This window comes from Zonotrichia leucophrys, chromosome 14 (genome assembly GCF_028769735.1).
Source record: "Zonotrichia leucophrys gambelii isolate GWCS_2022_RI chromosome 14, RI_Zleu_2.0, whole genome shotgun sequence".
NCBI classification, from domain to species: Eukaryota; Metazoa; Chordata; class Aves; order Passeriformes; family Passerellidae; genus Zonotrichia; species Zonotrichia leucophrys.
Genome location: NC_088184.1, coordinates 2895037 through 2915902, shown reverse-complemented (window position 1 = coordinate 2915902; position 20866 = coordinate 2895037). Strand labels below are relative to the sequence as shown.

At 49.6% G+C, this 20866-nt stretch overlaps 1 protein-coding gene across 3 annotated transcripts in view; it reads left to right on the top strand.

The window, feature by feature from the left end:
- AXIN1 (axin 1) overlaps positions 1-20866 on the top strand; it is an 84656-nt gene that overhangs the window by 57729 nt on the left and 6061 nt on the right. For all 3 annotated transcript variants that reach the window (XM_064725814.1, XM_064725812.1, XM_064725813.1), the window contains 5 exons: positions 2124-2220; positions 10083-10220; positions 15589-16142; positions 18322-18498; positions 19050-19295. In XM_064725814.1, coding sequence (XP_064581884.1) covers positions 2124-2220; positions 10083-10220; positions 15589-16142; positions 18322-18498; positions 19050-19295 — 1212 coding nt within the window. The remainder of the gene's footprint in view (positions 1-2123; positions 2221-10082; positions 10221-15588; positions 16143-18321; positions 18499-19049; positions 19296-20866) is intronic.

Here is a 20866-nt window from a genome sequence, read left to right as displayed (position 1 = left end):
AACAAAAGTCGCTCTTTCCGCTGGGACTGCTGCTGGGGAGAATTAAAAAAAAAAGAGAGAGAGAGAGAAAGAAAGAAAAATTGCACTTTCTAACATAATGCCGCGTTCCCTGCGAATGGCCGTGTGGCTTTAGTGTGCGAGTTGTGTTCTGGCACCCGGGTTTTGTGCACTGGTTAAGCTGAAATGTTGACTATTGATGCCGACAAGCAATGGCTAAAATAATCCCCCAGGTTTTTTATTTTTCCCTCTGAAAACTTGCAGTTGTTTTGTTACCATCCAGTCTAGAAAAGGCCGCGTCACAATGCGGTGAAACTCTTTAACCGTTGTGATTCTCATCATTAAAGAAAATTAAGGCACCTAATGAGCACTGTCATGATGCCTGCACAGCAACGTGGGGAAGTTGTCCTGTTCCCAGGCCGTGTCACTGCAGGCACAGCAGAGATGATGCTCCCAACACACTCTTCCTCCTCCTCCTGCATTACCTGCAGCCACTCACCAGAGCTGTAATTAGCCTGGCTCATTTTCTGTTCCCTCGTTTGTCTTCCTGCTAAAAAGCACTTGTCATTAATCATGGGGTTTGTTTTATTTTATTTTAATGGTGTTTCATTTTGAATGCCTGGGTTATTGCATGAAATTAGGTTCTTCTGAGGTAGGTTGGTGGCAGTTCTGCTCTGCCCCTGCATTTCCAGGCAGCCAGCATGATGGGAATGGGAATGAAACCTGGTGGTGGCCATCCTCACACAGGCTGGTGCTTGAAACTCAGGAGGTTTGCAGGCTGTACACCACAGTAAATTGTGTTTTTCTTGCCAAATGGCACCTTGACTTCAAAAATCTGTGGATGAAACTGTTTGGTTTATGTTCTGGGGAAGCAGCTGGGGAGGGGGATAGGTGTTAAGGACATTTGGCCTGTGCAAACATCTCATGTTGTGAGATGTGTCAGTACTGGCTCATTTTCACAGCTCAGAGGGGTGCAGGGTGGTGGAAGATGTGCCTGGGAATTGCATGGTAGCTGGGACAAACCAAACCCCTCCATTCATTTCTACCCCACCTCTGTGGCATTGCATGACCTTCCCAAGCAGTTACCTCTGCTGAGTCAGGGAAATGTGTAAAATGAAAAAGCTCAACATTGCCAAGCTCCAGGCTGGCATTTGTTCTTGAATTAGTTGATTTTCCCCAAATAACACAAGGTCACCAGGAGGTGGGTCTGTGTCCTTTCATAACTGGGCTCCACTCACTCCTCTTCTCCTGGGCCCTGGGTGTGAACAGGATGGTGGCAATGGTGGGAACAAAAATGCATTTCCTTTCTTTGCCTGAAGTCACACTTAGGCAGTGGTGCTTTGCCATTTGGGGTGCTTAGCAAAGCCTGGTGCCTCTGACCCACTGACCCCTGTGTACCAAGGACTGTGGCCGCCACTGGCTCCTTCCCCTGCAGAGCTCTCTGTCACCACCTCTTTCAGCACAGGCACCAGGCCAAGCAGAGCTGGTTCACTTGGATGTGACTGCCCATGACATCCCTTCCTAACCTCATCCAGCCTCCTCTGGGGAGGGGGCTGATTCTTCCCTCCAGCAACTGCAGTATCAAGCCCATAATTTCAGACTGAGCTAGAGATTGCCTTGGGAGCAGTGGAGCCTATACCTCCTTTGATAAGCCATTTGAGCAGCTGTCACACTCTCTTAAAAATATATACCTTGTTCCCTGCTTGAGCTCCCCTTGGAGTAGATGCTCACTGAGCTCCCGCTTCTCCTTCTCCCCCCTCTCTTAGCCTGCCCTGTGGTTTAATGTGTACATTACAGGCTCTTTATAGAAAGCAACCAACTATAAAAGGTACCAGGATGCAGTCCAAGTCCTTCTCCCTGCCCTCTGCCTTGAGCAGCAGTGGCAGGAGCCCTGCCTCACTCTGCTCCTGGGGGATGCTGTGTAAGTGCTCCTGGCCCCCCATGCCAGAGCTTTTATGGTTTGGGGACCGGTGTGAGCATCGTTCCCTGCATGGGTCCCTCATACTCTGGGCATGCAAACATGGAGGGGTTTCCTAGGGGCCACTCTGTGTCAGCAAGGCTTGAATGAACATAACATGGCAGAGAAAGGCACTAAAGCAGGGCGTGTTGTTGTTTTATTCCTGCAGAGATGGGATCCCACCATACAGACTCCGAAAGCAGCATCGCAGAGAGATGCAAGAAAGTGCCAAAGCAAATGGACGCGTGCCACTACCTCACATTCCTGTAAGTAGCACTATCTCCTTCCCAGGGGTAAATATGCAAAATATGTGAGATCTCTAGCAGACAGTTGCTCTGCTTGTGCTTGAGTTTAATCCCCCTTAGTGCTGTATTCGCTTGGGGGTGCTTCAAGATGACATACATTGTGCTAAGAAAAGGTTTGGAGCCTTCTGCCAAACTCACCATTCCAGGCTGCCCAAAACACAGAATTTTTCTTAACCATTCAGTCAGTAGCTGGTTGTTTCTCCTGGGTGGGAGTGGAAGCACTGGCTGGCGTTTATCTGCAAGCAGTTCCATGCCCTCAGGTGAGCTGGAGGTGTTTGTGGAAGGTGTAGGAGGCTGTTGGACATGGAGGCTGATACAGCTCTCAGCAAAGGTCAGCTGGGGAGAAGTGCAATGGTCCCCAGCAGTATTTCTGCACTGAGCAGCCAAAGGAGCTGTAACCTGTTCCCAAGGACTCAGCTAAGCTCACCTGGGGACACAAGGCAGGAGGAAAAAAAAAGGTGCAGGATTAAATATTTCATTTATCTGACACTGTCTCTTTGGTTGCTCCAGGTAAGCAAACAGCCTTTGGAAGACAAGCACAACTGCTAGGTCTCTACATCACCATCTGCAGCTCTGCTTGTTATTGTTTTCTTTTTCTGAGAAGTTACAGGTGACATTTAATATCTAGTAGGGAATAAAGGTGCTTCTTTCCCCTTTGGACAGCTGGACTCCAGCACAAATCAAATAGGGAGAGAAAAAGCCTCCATCTGTTTTTTCCAGAAGTGTCTTCAAACTTGACGCAGCTGTTCCCATCCTGCCTGCTCAAAGCAGCACAATACCAGCAGAAATACACCCTTGTTTTAATCTGATTTAAAAGAAAAAAAATCCACACCAAAACCACCACTCTTTGTTTTGCCTTTTAAATTAGATTATTTTCCTTAGATTTAAGAGGGTCTCCTGTGCTTTGATCACTGGGTTGACAATAAAAGCCCTGGCTGCAGACGCTCATAGCCATCCTAGCTCAGTCACCTCTCTTTTCACACAGTTGCTTTCACAGTGTGGTTGCTGTTGAAAAGGCTGGCTGGGTGCCTTTTTATTTCACTTGATGCCGTTTTTACTGTAAGCATGGCTTTGTTAGAGTTGAAGTTTGAAAGCTTGGCCTTTATTTTTTGTTGTTATTGTTGTTGCTGTTCCCCAACAGTGGGAACTACTGACTGAATATTCTCTGACTTCAAAGCTTGTCAGTGGCTTTACCTTTTGGATAAAAATAATAGTGGCTTTCTGTTGATGGTGTGCACTGGCAATGCCTCCATGAACTGCAGGTTATAAACTCAGAGTATGGAGCATTAAATATGTATAGTGAGCTCTACTTTAACGAACTTCCATCTGCCAAACATTTCTTTTGTTGAACTGAATAAGTGTCATTCCAGCGGCAGTTCCTTGCAGGCTAATTAGTTTTACTTAGCATTAAATTTTATCGATTCTTTTGGAAACCAGCTTTAAAAACTGGGTAAAAAACAAGGTTTCAATTGCCCACCTGCTGCTTATAAATTTTTATATTATCCTTCTTACCTACATAGTCTTTTAGAATTACATATTCCTCCTAAACTACACACAGACGCTTCACAGGGATTTTTTTGTGAAACATCCACTGTTGCCATTAGGTTCTGCACTGTAATTTTAAGTCCCAGGGAAAAAGGCATCTTGACACATATTTATATGGGAGCTGAGGACTGAGAAGTTGGGTTAGTTCTAGTCTTTCTCCAGGGAATAAAAGTTTAGTTCAGACACTCTGGCACCTCCTGCCAGCCAATTACTGACACAGAATTGGCATCGACTTCAGAGAGGCACTGTTCTGCCCTCTCTTATCAATCAGCCAAGAAAGGAGAAGGTAATTAGACAATGTGTTTTGACAACACCAGTGTGAAATGTTATAAAGTTACTCTTTAAAATTCAGCTCTAACTGCACACTCTTTGAATTAAACAGCACAAATTAGCAAGGAGCCATGCAAATGTTTCTTCAAGTGTTGCTTTCTGAAGCCAGCGGTTGGGCTATCCTACAGCCCGTGGCTGAATCAGGCTGGACCTGGGGTTAGCTGCTTCCAAACGTGTGACAGTGATGAAATCACAACCTTTGAGTGGAGGTCTTTATGGACTCCTATCTGCAGCACAGCCAGAGTCCATGCTGATAGTGCCTGCAGAATGCACAGCATGTTTTCCTACTGATAACGGGGAACCTCCTACTTCCGAAAGTCATTGCAGAAGTCCTTTACAGACCTTCCCGTTCCCTGACAAATGAGTTATGGGGCTATTATGCAAAATTCTGAAAGGACTTACATTGCTTTTAATAGCAGCACTTGTAGTTAAGTCCAGAAGCTATAAACTGCAGTGATTATATGTTCAGAGGAGGCTGCCCGCTGGTCCCAGCAGCCGTGCTGCATCCAAGTAGTGACAGCGTGTGTTAGCTATGTGGAACACCCTCTTCAGCAGCAGGATGTGTGTGGATGGCCCTGATCTGCATCTTCCACACTTAGCAGCTCACATCTTCCACACTTAGCCAGTCACCAGTGCTCTAAGTTTGGAAAAGCTGTGTTCTGTGAAGTGGCGCTCTGCCCAGGAATGCAGTGGGGGAGGCTCTCCAGCAAGCAGGGAGACCTCTGGTTTGTGCCTCTGGCAGGAACACATTACACAGAGAGTGAGTGTTGCTTTCATGTGGTTTTCCATCTCTCTCTTGGATTTGAGCAGAGTCTTGGAGCACCAAGGAAGGAAAGAGCAAGCAAGTTCCCAAAGAAAGGGAGAAAGCCCAGAGCAGGCAGAGCTGTACCGGGCTCTGGCATTCACCATTCCCAGGAGAGGATGGGAGATCCTCCTTTTCCACTGCAAATTCAGAAAAATCCAACCTCAAGCATTAAGAGCTGGTGTTTGGTTGGTTTGTTAACTGCATAAAGAATCCATTTTGTGATGTTGTGCTGTAGCTTGGTCTAGGGGTAGGAGCTCTCCTGTCCTGCCCCACAATCAAGGGTGCTGCAGGGTGGCTTCTGCAGCGTTCCTGAGTGGAGCAGAAGGTTGTGAGTGACCGCTGTGCTGTGCTGTACAAGTGAGGAGTGCACAGGAGGAGCCTGGTCTCGTGCTGCCTGGATAACTGCAGCTCAATGAGCTTTCTGCTCCTGTGAGTTGGGAACCTGCTCGGAATTCCCATCGGCTGTTTTATGCCATTTTCCTCAAACGCCTTCCCCCAGCAGGACTCCTTGCTAATCCCTGAATGCTGCTAGACTGGATGCTGAAATCCAGCTATCTATGAGCTCTGCCATAGTGTTTCTGGTATGGAAACACCATTTATCCGTTAAAAATTTATGTCACAGAGGAATGCATTAATCTAAGAAACATGGAGGTTCAGAAGTTCTTTTCTCTTGGCTTCTCTAGCCTGTCATCTTCCTTTCATTTCCAAGACTGACTTGTGATCTAACAACAGCCCCTCAGGCATCATGGAGGCATCAAACCTCTTGTAGAGGAGGGAAATTTACCAGCACAGAATTCTTTGGCCCAGTCACATCTGTCAGAAACAGTTCAGCCCAAACCACAGATCCCTGGAGCTGCTTAAGGAACCTCTACCCAGTGTAATGTTGAAAAGCTTCCTGTTTCATCTTCGAGCAGTTGAGGCTGATGCTTCCCAAGGGGAACCTGCAAACTGCAGTGAGATTCTTCCCTTTCAGCCTTTTCACATTTCAGATGCCAGTGTGTTCTGATGTGCAGCTTGGTCCTTAAACCTGTGTTTCTCAAGGAAGGTGAAATCCATCAAAACCCAAGGGCTGCGTCTGCCTCAGGAAGCAAAATCCATGGAATTTCCACTCCATCAGCTCCAAGAATAAAAGGGGAAACGTGAGGGCAGCTGCCTAGTGGAGCTGCTGGAGAGCTTGTGTGTCTCACATGTTCTTAGCAGGCTGCTTTTTCACAAAGGTACCAGAGCTTCAGACACTTCATGTGTCAAGGACAATGTTCTAGTGATAGGTACCCCAAGAAATCCTTCTTCAGAGCTGTCACAAGGAAAGATTGCTCCATCTAAAGCAGGTCAAGCAATTTCTATTTTTCCCAATCCACCTGGCATTCAGCCTCTTGTCTGTTGTCCTCTGCAGCCTCCCCAACTCCACGTGGTTCTGGACAGACCTATCTAACTAGTGCCATTGAATAAAAGTAGGTTGGTAATTAAATAAAACATTAAACTAAACAGTACTTTGAAATGAAGCACTTCCTTTCTGAGTTGTTGATGTAGAATGTCCAGAGACCTCATTCTGGTCCAGACTGAAGGGCTGGATCCTCAAAAACCAGCCAGCTCTTGGACAGAGCTGCACCCTTTACTTGGAACAAAGGCATTTGGAGCCCTTCTGATTTCAGAACAATAAGCAGCTTATTTACAAGTCCCTTGGCAGGACTCTGTATGCCCATGGGAAGCTGGGGGCAGGTTCACAATCCTGAAGCCCTGAAGGATCCTGCTCTGGGTACAGGCTCAGCCTGGCTGGTCTTTGATGGAGCATATTTCCCCTGTCTCCCTTCTGAAGTCAGGCCCATCATTTGACAAAGGCTTCAAACACTTTGTTGTCTTAAGTCTTTTGAACCAGGTCAGTGCAATCCATGTTTGCTGTCTAGGGAGGCGCAGAGAGAGCCCTCAGCAGTTATCTGTATTGTTTCAGCACAAGGAATTTGCATTCATTATTCTGCTATACTGTTAGTTTTGGGGAAGTCTGTGTAGCTCATCCTTTGAGGTAGGAATAAAGTCAGACCCATGGTGATGTTCAGAGCATCATCCTGCTCACCAGCTCTCTGAGTCACCCTCACAGGTACCCACCAGGGCAGCTGGTATCCGTGGGGTGAAGTGAGGTTTATTTCAGTTGCACTGATCTGGAATGCTCAGGGAAACCCTTGCAGAGGGGGCTGCATCTTGCACCCTCAAACAGGCTGCTGAGGCCCTGTGCAAGCTCTTGTGCTGAGTGGGAAGCTCCAAGGACAGGGCAGTGGGTTTTGCAGCTGCAACAGAGAGAAGAAAACAAGTTCATCCTAAAGATTCTTGGGTTCAGTTATTGTAATTTCTGTGGTTGAGCTTCAGTCACCTCCAGACTTTGGAGACACTGTGGATAAACATGATGAGGTATTAGCTGTAAAAGAGCCAGAATCACCTTATTTTGAGTTCCCTGGACACAGCAGGGAACCACCTCGTGGTGACAGGACTCAGACACTCAGGTTAGCAAATTTCAGCCCTTGCTACTAGAGGTTCAGGAGAGGTTTGGTTTGGGGTGCTGCCCTGCCTCAAAGGCTAGGGAGACAAAGGGTAATTCTTTCCCAGTTGTGCTTGTGCGTGGTGGCTGCACCAGGGAGACCCAGGAGTGTGAGTGCTGAGCTCTGAGCTGCCTCTCGTGAGGCTCATGAATGTCTAACGGAGCAGGGCTTGGTGGTGCCACCCTAAACAACCACAGCGTGCAGAGCTGGCATCTGAGGTGGCAGGAGGGAGGGAACACATCACCCAGCAGGCTGGGACTTGTCAGGCAAGGGAGAGAATTCCCTCCTTGGGAATTGCTGCCATGGCCTCACGAGGAAGGGTGGTGGTGGTGGTCACGGGATTGGGGTTTGTGAAGGAAACAGGATCCCTTAGCCAGAAGTGCTTCCCAGGGCTATGCAGGGGAGCAGGGAGCCATCCTGAGAAGCTCCTCAGGGAGTAACAGAGCAGGAACCAGCTCTGCCACATCTTCCCCTGTGCTGGAGCCACATCTGGAACCTGTTTCTGCGCTACACAGAGGTGAAACATGCTGCTTTGGCCCCTCTGCCAGTATTTCCAGACTGAACATAATTTTTGTTGATTAAAATCTTTTTTTGCAGTTTAGCTTTTTGTGATACAGGCCTTTGGTTTGCAGGGCTGGAGGTCCTGGTGGCACTAAAGATGTCATCAGGATGGTGACATCTCCTCCCTCATGTTGTGCCCTCTCCAGTGGCTGCAAGGATTAAGGGAATGGTTGGTTGTGGCTGTTCCCAGCTCAGATGGGTCAGTGGGATTGAGATTTGCTGGCAGGCTCAGGAAGACCCATCCCTCTTGGCAAACAGAACAAGCAGTGCTGTAACTGGGACCTCTGCAGCCCAACTGGGGTGTCATGAAAAAGTCTTCAGCTCCTTGGTGCCATCAGTGGGTTCTTGCTGCCTCTGGTTTTCTTCCCTGCCTTCCAGCTGGCAGAGACAGAAAAGCCAATGTGATTTGCATACTTTTGTCAGGTTTTGAGGCAAAGCAGCATTTTAGTGTTCTGCTTTGATCTTCTGGCTGGCCTGGGATAAATTCGGGTGGTCTCTCATCCTCCTTTTAAGTTTTCAAGCTCAGTGTCTGCTTCTGATGCTGCATTTGTTCTTTTGCTATGAATTATCTCACATCTTCACATTTAATTTTGTCTCTGGTCTTATAGAGTGTATATTTCTCCCATGTTAGTATTGAAGTATTTGAATGCAGAGTTTTATGCTGTTGAATTTCCAACTATTTTTCCTACAAATTAAATTTTTATCTCTGCTGTGTCATTTAACTTTTTCTACTCTTTAAAAAAAAATACAGAAAGGATAAAAATGAGGGGGAGAATGCAGCAGCTGATAGCTTCATACTTCACTACACAAACTTCTTATCCCAGAACCCAGGAATTTAGGGACAAAGTAACTCATCATAATGAATCAAGAATGTCCTTGAACTGCCATAAATATTCATTTATTCACCCAGAGCAGGCAAAAAAATGGCACCTCAGTGCTTGTGAGGTGCTGTATTGATAAAGCAAGCAGGGAATCATTGCACAGCTCTGAAAAGCTGAGATGCAATCCTGTAGGATCCTCCTGTAGGAGAGGAAGCTTTGTGGGAATTGGGACCTTGGGCTGGATTTGCAGAGATTGGCTGGCACACACTGATTCTGCTGCAATAAACTGAGTAAGTGTGCACCAGACCAGAGGAGGACCAGAGTCCTCCCTTCTACCAAACTGAAAGCATAATTGCTATAAACAGGGGGTTTGAGAGGTTGAAAGGTCTGTACATCCTTTTGCCACCCCTTAAGGATATTCCTGTTGACCATGTGTTCACTGGGAGAAAAGCAGGCATTTCTATCCCTGAGTGGAATTTGGTGCTCAAAGGAGCTTTTTGAATTGCTGCTCCAGAAAAGCTTTCCCTTAGATGGGGTGGTGTGGGGGTGCTCACAGGGGTCTTAGGGCTAGGGAAGAGATGAGGATCTGACTCCACCATAAAATCAACAAATATCTATGTGCCAGAGAATATATTTAAGTCTCTTTAAACATATTTTTGTGTGACTTAAATCTATTTTTAAACCCAGGACTCCTATTTCAGAAGGCTTGATTTATTATTTTATGATATATATATATATATATATTAAAACGACACTAAAAGATTAGAAGAAAGGATTTCATCAAAAGGCTGGAAAGCAAAGGAGAAAGAATGGAATGATAACAAAAGCTCCTGACTCTCAGAGTTCAAGCCAGCTGACTGTGATTGGCCATTAATTAGAAACAAGTAACATGGACTAATCAAAGATGCACCTGTTGCATTCCACAGCAACAGATAATCATTGTTTACATTTTGTTCTTGAAGCTTCTCAGCTTCTCAAGAGAAAAAAATCCTGAAGAAAGGATTTTTCATAAAACATGTCTGTGACAGGGTGGTGTGTGGAGCTGGTGCCAGCTGAGGAACTGGTGGAGGTGGTGGCTCAGCTTCCAAGCCCCCAGGTGCTGAGCTGCAGCTGAGTGCCTGCCAGCCTGTCCTCCCCAGCTCCCAGCAGAGCAACCAGCATTTCCAGTTCTCAGAGGCTCCCCAGAAACCTGGGATTCCTCCCTGATCCTGTGCTGTGCTCTCCCTGCAGCGAACCTACCGAATGCCAAAGGATATCCACGTGGAGCCAGAGAAGTTTGCTGCAGAGCTGATCAACCGTTTGGAGGAGGTGCAGAAGGAACGTGAAGCAGAGGAGAAGTTAGAGGAGCGCCTGAAACGCGTCCGAGCGGTCAGTGATCTCCTCATCTCCCCTGCCAGCCTGGCACTCTGCTTACCCTGCGCCACTGGGAGCTTTCAGCTGCTGGGCAAGCAGCTGGGGTGGCCAATTCCCTGCTCCACTGCTGTGGGCATCGGTGCCACAGGGCTCCTGGAGGCTCCTGCAGCTTCCACAGTGCTGTTCCCCCATCCATGCAGGGCTCTGTGAGCTCCAGTGCTCCCTCCCTGTGAAAATGCCAGCCATGGCACAGCAGTGCCCATTTCTGCCATTACTCTGGGGCTATGGAAGTTCTCTATCACTTTCTTTGGTACCCTGGCTCTCCTGAGTTTGTGAGCAATCCCTGGGGACTGTGTAGAGGGGTTCACCTTCTGTGATTCCCTGTTTCCCCCACAAACAGTAACCAGATGACACATGATGTTATGCTTGGGGGTGTTTGTGTCTGCTATCAGGCTGTTTCTACCACAGCCAAAAGGGTTCTGCCCATCACTGCTTGGCACACCCTAGTAATTTTGGAAGTGGTCAGGTGTGGCATTGAACAACTCTCCTGGGCAGAATAAACACACTGACTCCACTGGGATACCTAAGCAGTGGCACTGAGTGCTGAGCCCTGCTGCTGCTGGGGCCCCAGAGCCTGAGGATTTGTTAGATGAACCATAGGAAATGTGCAAGGCCTTTAGCTCCCCAACAAGCTCCAGGAGGGAGAGAGTGAGGTCCTGGTCATCTGGAATTCCCTGTGTGAGACCCTTGTTGAGCAGTGTTCACACACCATAGCTTTTCTTCTGAGGCACTGCATCTCATGGGTACCTGCACATCTTGTGGTGGGGACAGAGGAGAGATCCCAGAGGACACCATGGTGTTACTGAGCATCACTAGCTCAGTGTAACCTGCTCTGTAACCTGCAGCCCTCCCTCAGAGCAGAGGTGTTGGTGCCTGCCTCAGCTGGCTCTGTGCTTTCAGGGAGGTTCAGCTTCTGGGGCTCCAGGAAAGAACCTTCAGCCCCATTGGAGTATTTTAAAATGCTCATCTGGTAGCTCTTTGAACAGGAAAAAGCTGTGGGTTGTAGTGTTGGCTTTAAACTGCATCTGCATTTCAAATGCAGAGAACAGAGGAAGGCAGAAGGATCTGTAAGGTCCCATCCCTCTGCAGGTGTTTTCCAGCAAACTCCCTCCACCTCTGCATCCAGCCAGAAAAGGCCAGCCAGGTGCTATTTTGGGATTAGATTCCTGTTCTTCTGGAATTGCACTGCTCTCCTGTCTGGTGGTTATTGCTTTCTAGACAAAGGCAGTGTAATCAGCAGCATTTTCTGCTAACACAGTCCTAGAACTCACTTCCTCCTCCTCCTCCTCCCATGGCTCTGTTGCAGCCCCCACTTGCACTAAATTACATTATCCCAGCCCTTCTGCCTCCTTGAAGAAGCTGCCAGTAGCAATACCATAAAATCAGCAAATACCTATGTGCCAGAGAATATATTTAAGTCTGTTTAAACACATTTTTGTGTGACTTAATCTATTTTTAAACCCAGGACTCCCACTAATGCTATATATTAAACCTCTTTGCTGTCTCCAGAATGTATTTCATTGACTGGCTGGCATCTGGCATTAGCCATTCAGGAAAAACTCAGAGTAAGCAATTGTAGCTTTTTTAGGTCAGCACTCAAGGTGCAGGAGCTGCTGGTATCAGCAAGAGGGAGAACTGGAATCCTGATAGATCACAGGGCTTTTTTCTGTGACCTGAGCACCAGGTCTGCAGGGTAACCCTTCCCAGGTCTGCATGGCTCACTGCACAGCAGCACAGAGAAAACCAGGAGCATTAGTCACACTGGGCAGTTACCAGCCTAACAGAGAAGCTGGAAATATTTTGCAAAAGCCAGGGGAAAAGAATTTTTCTCCCCTCTAACGAGCAGCCTGCAGGTTCCCTTTCAAAGCCTCATCGTGCAGTAACATTGAGAGGAGAGGAGGCATCTGATTGGAAGCCAAATGCTTTTTACTGAAAAGACTGTCAGGTTTTTGCTTTACAAAAAAGCAAATGCTGAATTCACTAATTATTCTGAGAAACGTGGGAGAGGATTAGAGGATGTGCATGTTCCCATATTCGTTTTTGAGACTCTTCGGCCTCGTGTCCATGAATGGAGTCTGCTGTCACAGATATCAGTATTGGATCCTACAGATCACTCTGAACTGAACAAATGGAAAATAAGCCAGGGGGAAGCAAAGCCACCAGTGAGATTCTCAGTATTTGAACATGAAACATTGCCTGACTGGAGATCATTTGCATGATGATGGAAGGGGCTCTGGTGCTCAGCAGAGCTGTTTTCCCTTCCCAGCAGCAGCAGCCCGATGGGTGGGACCGGGGGGAGGCAGAGGAGGAGGATTCCAGCGAGGAATCGCTGCCTCTGGCTCATCCGTGCAGCTCTCGGCTCCTGGCTCAGAGGGAAGGGCACCCCCAGCCCTGCTGGCAGTAAAAATAGCTCAGCGCTCAGCGGAGTTGGAGCTGCAGCTCTGCCCGTGGGAGCTGCTGGAGCCGCTCAGTGACAATAGCGCGTCAACAAAGCACCATCTAGTGGCGATGGCAGCGGGGCTCCGTGCCCGCCCGAGTGCCACCTGCCCGCCCAGGTCACTGCCGGGCTGTGCCAGGGTCACTGCTGGGCTGTGCCAGGGCCACTGCCAGGCTGTGCCAGCATCACTGCCAGGCTGTGCCAGGGCCACTGCCAGGCTGTGCCAGCATCCCTGCTCAGCTGTGCCAGGGTCATTGCCAGGCTGTGCCAGGGTCACTACTGGGCTGTGCCAGCATCACTGCCCGGCTGTGCCAGGGTCACTGCCAGGCTGTGCCAGGGTCACTGCCAGACTGTGCCAGCATCCCTGCTCGGCTGTGCCAGGGTCACTGCCAGGCTGTGCCAGCATCACTGCCCAGCTGTGCCAGGGTCACTGCCAGGCTGTGCCAGCATCCCTGCTCAGCTGTGCCAGCATCACTGCTGGGCTGTGCCAGCATCACTGCCCAGCTGTGCCAGAATCACTGCCCAGCTGTGCCAGGGTCACTGCCAGGCTGTGCCAGCACCACTGCCAGGCTGTGCCTGCGTCACTGCCAGGCTGTGCCAGGGTCACTGCCTGGCCGTGCCAACATCATTGCCCAGCTGTGCCCAACTCCCTGCCAAGCTCTTCCCAGCTTCTTGCCAGGCCCTGCCCAGCTCACTGCCAAGCTTTGCCCAAATCTCCACCAGGCTCATTTCCAGGTCCCAGATCCCCACCAAGCTTTGCCCAGCTCATTGCCAGGCCTTGCCCAGCTCACCCCAGCAAGGTCCCAGAACAAGCTCCAGAGCCCACACCACGTGTGTTGTTTTTCTCACTGCAGCCTGAGCACAGTGAAAAGATTCAGCAGAATTGATTCCTACAACCTTGACTCAAACTGTTGTCCTGCTCAAGGAAAGACAGCAGGTTGGGATAAGCACCCCAATTCCTTCATTCACTGCTGTTGTGTCACTGTTGGGGTGTTCCTGCTTGATGGGAGGTTGAGGCTGGGGGTGGTAAGGCAGGTCCCCATAGACCCACCCCAGGGGCAACTGCTCCTGCCTGTGGTCCTGCCTGGGGTCCAGATCTGCTCAGTGACACAGATGAGCTGAGCTAACATGAACTGAGAGCCTTTTCTCCCTTTAGCTCATCCTGATTTCAGTCTTGAAGCAAAAGTCCACATTACCTGCAAAATGGAGTTCTGGGCAGCCAGAGGGTTTCCCAAATCCCAGGCACCCATTTGGGTGGACCAGCCTAGGTTCTCACTCTCATGCCACCCTGCTCAGGTGTGACAGCACTGCCAGAGCTCTGGGCTGAGCTGAAAGGACCTGCTGCCATTCCTCAGGGATCTGTGCCAGGGTCAGCTCCTGCCCTGCACATCAGTTATGTTTAAACCTGGGAGGTACCAGCTCCTAAAGCCTCCCAAGTGCTGAGGGTGTCACTGGCTATCATAAACTGCCAATAAATGCTCTCCTCAGTGGCAGGGATGTAATCAGCACATCCCTCACCATGCCTTGTCCCTGAGCTCAGTGCCCAGGGCTGGTGGCTGGCAAGCTGTGGCCTGTGGCTGTAGATGAAAGGTGCCTCTGAAGCTCCTCAGAGTGATCTGCAAGTGCTGTGTCCCCTCCAGACACCAGCATCGTGTCACATCCCCAGGCTTACAAAGCCTGGCATTGTCCCTGCTTCAGGCCTGAACCCCCAGGTGTGACACTGGGAGGAAGCCTGTTATTTGCTCTCTTGCTGTGGTTGGCAGCTGAGACTTTGAAGCTGGTTAGCAAGTGCTGGGTGATGGCATCTGACAGGCAGAGCTGATGGGAGTCCGTGTTTTCCTGTAGATGCATTTATCTGGCAGGGCAGAGATACCCTGGGCTGCAGCTGATTTCTTTACTGGGCCAAAGGAGGAAAAGAGCAGGATTAAAGGACTCACTGGAATCCTGCTTGTGTAATTAAAACAAATAGGAATCCTGACTTCCAATAGAGAAACTTCATAAATACCTGAGTTTGTGTTGGAGCGTAAAGTAGTCCGTCAGCATCAAAACTGTGGCTGTCAGCATGGAGGAGTTTAATTCTTCCTGGCAAGGACTTAAGAGTCACTAGCAGCATGTCCCAGACCAGTGTGAGCTGCAGGAACAAGCAGTTAGTTCCAACCCATTTCTTTATCTGCACCAAGTGTTTAACTCCAGCCTTAGCATGCCCGGGAGAAATCAATGTTTGATTTCCAAAACCATTCATGCAGCTGTCGACCTTCACTTGCTCCCTCCTGTTACAAGCCTTGTCTTGGCTTTGCCTTGTGAAACAGTCATTTGGGTGAGAAAACCCCCCTGGTCTCACCTGACTCAGAACTGATTTGCTGCATATCCTGTAGCTGTGGGCTTTATCTGATGGGCTTTGAAGCAGTGCCTCACCAAAGGCACGTAGGAAGCTGAAGGCACTCTGTGGTAAGTTTTGTTTCTGCTGCTGGTGGTTGCAGAACCACCTTCAGGGGACTTGGAGTAAGGCTGTGCCTGCTCCAGTTGAGTTGTTATCCTTGTCAGCTGTGTTTGTAAGGCTGGTTGTGATGTGTGGGCTGCCTGGCACAGCTCCTTGGGTGGTGTGTGGAGAACATTGCTAATGGGGGCTCCAGCAGCAGATACAGAGACCTGAGCTGCTCTGCTCAGTGGCACCCAGACTGCACAGGCTTGGCTTGAGCATCCTGTCAGTCTGGGACATCCAGAGGGATGGTGGATCTCCATTATCTTAAAGGTTTTCAGGATCTGACTGGATTAAAGCAGGCCTGGCCTAAGGTTAGCAGCAGTCCTGCTGCAAGAGAAGGTGGGACTAGGGACCCCTTCCACCACTCTGCTGTCATTCTCTGATTGTCCCTGTGTTTCTTGCAGGAAGAAGAAGGTGAGGATGCAGATATCTCTTCTGGTCCCTCAGTCATGAGCCACAAGATGCCTTCTGCCCAAGCCTTCCATCACTTTGCTCCTCGCTATGCTGAGATGGGCTGTGCTGGGATGCAGATGAGAGATGCCCATGAGGAGAACCCCGAGAGCATCCTGGATGAGCACGTGCAGCGTGTGATGAAAACCCCAGGCTGCCAATCTCCAGGACCTGGCCGTCACTCTCCTAAGCCACGGTCCCCAGAAAGTGGCCACTTAGGAAAGCTGCCAGGGACACTGGGAACAATTCCTCCAGGGCATGGCAAGCACGCTACAAAATCAGGAATGAAACTGGATGCAGCTAACTTATACCACCATAAACATGTCTACCACCACATCCACCACCACAGCATGATGAAACCAAAAGAGCAGATCGAGGCTGAGGCCACGCAGCGAGTGCAGAACAGCTTTGCTTGGAATGTAGATTCTCATAACTATGCAACAAAGTCACGAAACTACAGTGAAAACTTGGGCATGGCCCCTGTCCCCATGGACTCTTTAGGCTACAGGTGAGTCAAGGAGCACCCAGTGGGATTCCCAAAGCCATGACTTCTGTAGGAAGCTCTTCCCTGAACAGGCTGTAGCATGGCAGGGAAACAGCAGCTCAGCCTTTTCCTGTGGGAGCTTATGCTGGGATGTCATTTGAGGGCTCTTCCCCTTCAGAAATGGATATGCCCTGATAACCTTTATAGAGTCCTTTTTATCTCTGATCTGGTACTGAAAGACACTCTCTAACCAGGATTTTTATTGGTTCTAGAATAGATTTTCTGCTCCTTAAAGCAGTGGAGATTCTTAGAAATTGCAGGTGCTGGTCTGCTTGTCCATGCACCTGGAGCTGGGTGTTGGGGCTGTGCCTTGAGGTCTGGGCAATAGAAACAGCTCTCTTAAGGTGTTTATGAGAGGACAAAACCCCACCTTATTTGTTGCAAGGCTGAACCCATTCAGAAGGGCTCCTTTCTCTTCCTGACAAAGCAGTGGGCACTGCAGTGCTGCCCTTGCAGCCAGTCCCAAGGGGATGTTCTCCAGGGTAGGGCACCCTCTGCCCAGAAAAGCCATTTGGCTGCATTGCCTTGGCCATTTGAATTCCTCCATCCCTCCATGCTGCAGGCAGAGGGGGGAGCTCCTTTTCTGTGGCAGGTTTTGCTGGTCCTGTTGCTGGGTGACTGCAGAGGTGGGAGTGCAGCTCAGGGCTGCCCACGGTGAGGGATGGGGATGGAGCAGCCACAGGGAAAGCTGTGCTCACCCTGAGGGTGTCTCCCCAGGGCTGAGGCTTTGGGATGTTTCTTTGCAGTGTACCAGGGGTGGGACAGTTAGTGAAGCAGGTTTTCTGGGTCTGCAGCAGTCAGGATCAGCTTTCTGGGATGGCAGGAGGGAGGCAGAGTGCAGAGCAGCCAAAGCAAACTGCTCTTCAGGAGGGAGAGGCACTTAAATCCACCATGCTTGTATGGAGAAAGGGTTGTGCTTCAACAGGGATGAGCATGGCCATGCTGGGCCAACCCAAAGCCCCATCTAGACACAAGATTTCCTTCTAGCAGCAGCTACAGCATATATTTAATGAGATTTTTAAAGGACACGCTCAGAGCTGTCCTTCCTCTGGCACAAACTCCCAGTTCCTGGCAGTCCCTGAATTAGAAGCTTCACAAGACAAGGATTTGCATCCAAATGGTCTTGTTTGGCAGCCAGCAGTCTCTTGTGGTGGCTTCTCTCACTCTTTGTTGAACCCAGCTGGTGTTCTGTTCCCCCAGCCCCCCATGACTGTGTCTGTGGGTCAATGACAACCTGCAGAAAACAGCATTATTTTATTTGCACTGAACCTGATGCTGTGGAGTTGCATTTGATACCCAGTAGTCCTCATGTTGGGAGAAGCAGAGAAGTTGTCAGCTTGCCCTGCCTTTGTAGATCTGCAGCAATTCCTCCCCAGGCTTTTTCCAAAAAAAATCAGCAAAGCTATCCGAGGGATTGCTGCTCCTCTGTGGTGCTCAGGTTGTTTTTCCTGTGTTTTTAGTGACCATGCAGGAGCGAGGTCCTGTGCAGTAAAGCAAGCGGATGATTAGGACAATGGGAATCTCATGGAATGACAGGCAGCACAGAGGAATCCTGCATGGCCTCCTGAGCATGGGCACGTGGCTGTGTGTGCCATGGTGTTCCTGCAGGAGCCTCTGCTGCAGCCACAGGGGTAGCCAGAGTGTTGGCTTTCCTGGCTTCCCTCTGCCTGTGGTGGTTGAGGTGGCTGGGCTTGTGATCTTCCACCATGAGGAGAAGTCTTGTTCAGTTGAGGGTGAGAAGCAAACTCTGTGCATGGCAGGTCAGATTTTGGGGTATCAATGAACCTGGGGATGATAGGAAGGACCCAGGTTTCAAGCAGTGGTCAGGCAGGGAGAGACAGACAATGGATAACCTCTACTCTGAGCAAAGAGCTGGGGATTTAACACAGCCCTTCTCATGGCAGGAGACCAAAGGAGAACCTTCCTCTCCCCACAGGTTGTTGGGCAGAGAAGTTGCTGTGCCCAGGTCTAGGCAGTCTTACTCTTAGCCTGAACTGTGGTATGGGTGGTTTGAGCTTTGGTAGAGCTGTGGAACATGTCTGGAGATAGATGTGTCCATGTCTAGAGATAGATGTGTCCATCCTCTGCCCCTCTGGTGGTTGGCATAAGCAAAGCACTAATGTCCCAAGCTTTGTTCTTGCAGTGGGAAAGCAAGTCTGCTCTCAAAAAGGAATGTTAAGAAGACTGATTCAGGGAAAAGTGATGGTGCCAACTATGAGATGCCAGGATCTCCTGAAGATGTGGAGAAAAACCAGAAGATCCTTCAGTGGATCATAGAAGGAGAGAAGGAGATCAGCAGGCATAAGAAAACAAACCATGGGTAAGGGCTGGCAGAACAAGGGATAACAACTCTCTTGTATTGCATCCCCTGCACAAGGGAGGTGTGTCAGCAGGCTGCCTTCCTCCCAGACATCTTGGGAAGGCAAGAATCCACCACACAAGGGTGGAGACCCTTGGGAGACTGAGGATTACTTGGGGGCTATGAGGGCTGTTGTTTCTGAAGGATAACGGCCATGGCAGGAGGTTGCAGCTCCAGGTTGCTGTGGTTCCAAGGTGGCTAACATGGCACATGGTAGGCAGGGGAGGGCATCCTGTGGGAGAATGCCACAAAAGATGGAGCTGCCTTTCCTGAGTTCATTTTATGTATGGGATTGATGGGAGCCCTCACATTTATCTGTGGGGTTTGTTTCAGGGTTGGTCTCAGGACTTGCTCAAAATCTCCTTTAGATTTTGGTGTTGCACCCTTGAACGCAGTGCTGTGGGGAGCTTCCCAGTGGTGCCTGTATCCAGCAGCAGGTCCATCTGGGAGTGTCTGTGTGTCTGTGCAGAGCATGTGAGTGCTCCATGTGAACCCTTGGTGTTTGTGTGCAGCTCTTCAGGTGCTAAGAAGCAGCTGTCCCACGAGCTGGTGCGGCCCCTGTCCATCGAGCGGCCGGTGACCGTGCACCCCTGGGTCAGCGCCCAGCTCCGCAACGTCGTCCAGCCCTCCCACCCCTTCATCCAGGACCCCACCATGCCACCCAACCCGGCCCCCAACCCTCTCACCCAGCTGGAGGAAGCTCGCCGGAGGTTGGAAGAGGAGGAGAAAAGGGCTGGAAAGCTCCCCCTTAAGCAAAGGTAGGGTGATATGGTGTGATTCTGTGTGGGAGGGCTGGGAGAGACTGCTCTGAGGGATGGCCATGGCCTCTGCTCTGGTCTCCAGCATGCAGAGAGGTCAGAGAAGCCTTCCTCTGTCCTTCTGACATGGTGCAAATGGCAAAACCCACCTTGAGGCCATGGCTTGTGATCTGTGGCTGGATGGGAAGGGGCTGGCAGAGGGAACACATCTAGAAGGGGCATGGCTGGGACAGCTCTCTGAGCTGGTGCTCGCTGGCTCTCCACTCATTCACAGTCACACAATGACTTCAGAGCTTGGTGCAGGAGCAGAATTCATCAGGATGCAGCAGAATTAAGTGCAGAAGACAAATCTGTCTGTGCTCTTTATCTCCATCTCACACAAGCTTCCAGCAAAGGCTGCCGGTGGCCTCTGGATGAGAGTTCTGTGCTCTGACTCTGCATGACCATATCCAAGTCACTGCATCTTCCTGTGACTCAGCTTAATGGCTATTGCAGAGCTCATTTTCCTGCTCTGTGTTATCTTTCAGGAGACATCATTTGCAAGGCACATGGAGCTCTCTGGTGAAAAGCGTTTTGGAAGTGCTAGATAATTACTGTTAACAGCTAAAAGCACTTTGTCCATTAAAAACCTTTCACAGCTCTCCAGCTGTCCTCTGAAAACTTGACACTTTGTGGTCTGACTGGTAGAAACACAAATGTAATTTAAAAAAGAAGCTCTTAATTGACAGGCTGCAGTTATTTTTGCTTGCAGTGACCACGTAGCAGATTTCTGTGTATTCATGTCAGAGCATTGATTGAAGGCCAGGTAATTAGAGGGCTTTCCCAAGCCAGGTTAAGCCAAGTTTATGTGATCTACCTTTGGCGTGTGTAATTGGATGGGGTTTATTAGTAGAGTCATTTATAGTTGTACTAAATTCATGCACCTTCCCCAGAAATGCCTGTACACACTTTGAAAAAGCAGCCTGGGCTATGCAGTTAATATTTTGACACTAATTTGGCCTGTATTATAGGAGTGGCTTACAGAGGGAGCCCATGGTGTGTGGTAAATGCCAGGCATGCCAGCAGCAGGATGGGCTGAGCAGTCCCAGTGCTGGGCTGCTCTGCTTCCACTGCCTCTCCATGAGGTCTGGCTCTTCTCCCAGTGATGCACTGATCCCCCAGGCCTGGAAAACCAGAGTGACATTCACCAGTGGGGAGCTGCTTATGAAAAGTAAATGTGTCTGTGTCCAGTAGCAGGCAAAAATGGATACAGTGGTCCCCAGGGAGCCAGATTTCTGGATGTTGAAATCTCTCTGCTGCTGGATTTTGGTAGGATTGGCTGCTGCAGCTGCAGCACACCTGAGCTGGCAGTTTTTAGAAAGTTCCTGCTCTGGTTAGCCCAGGAGCCCACCTTGAAATAGATCCCACAGCTCAGTGAGAACAAAGTTGAAACTCCCATGAAAACACCATTTATTTCAGTCAGGAGCTTTGGAGAGCTCTGGGAAATTGGAGCCAGTGTCCCAGGTTTGTCAATAGCCTTGGGGAAGCACAGAGAGGTGGAGGTGAGCCCAGAGGTGTCCTTGAGGCTCCAG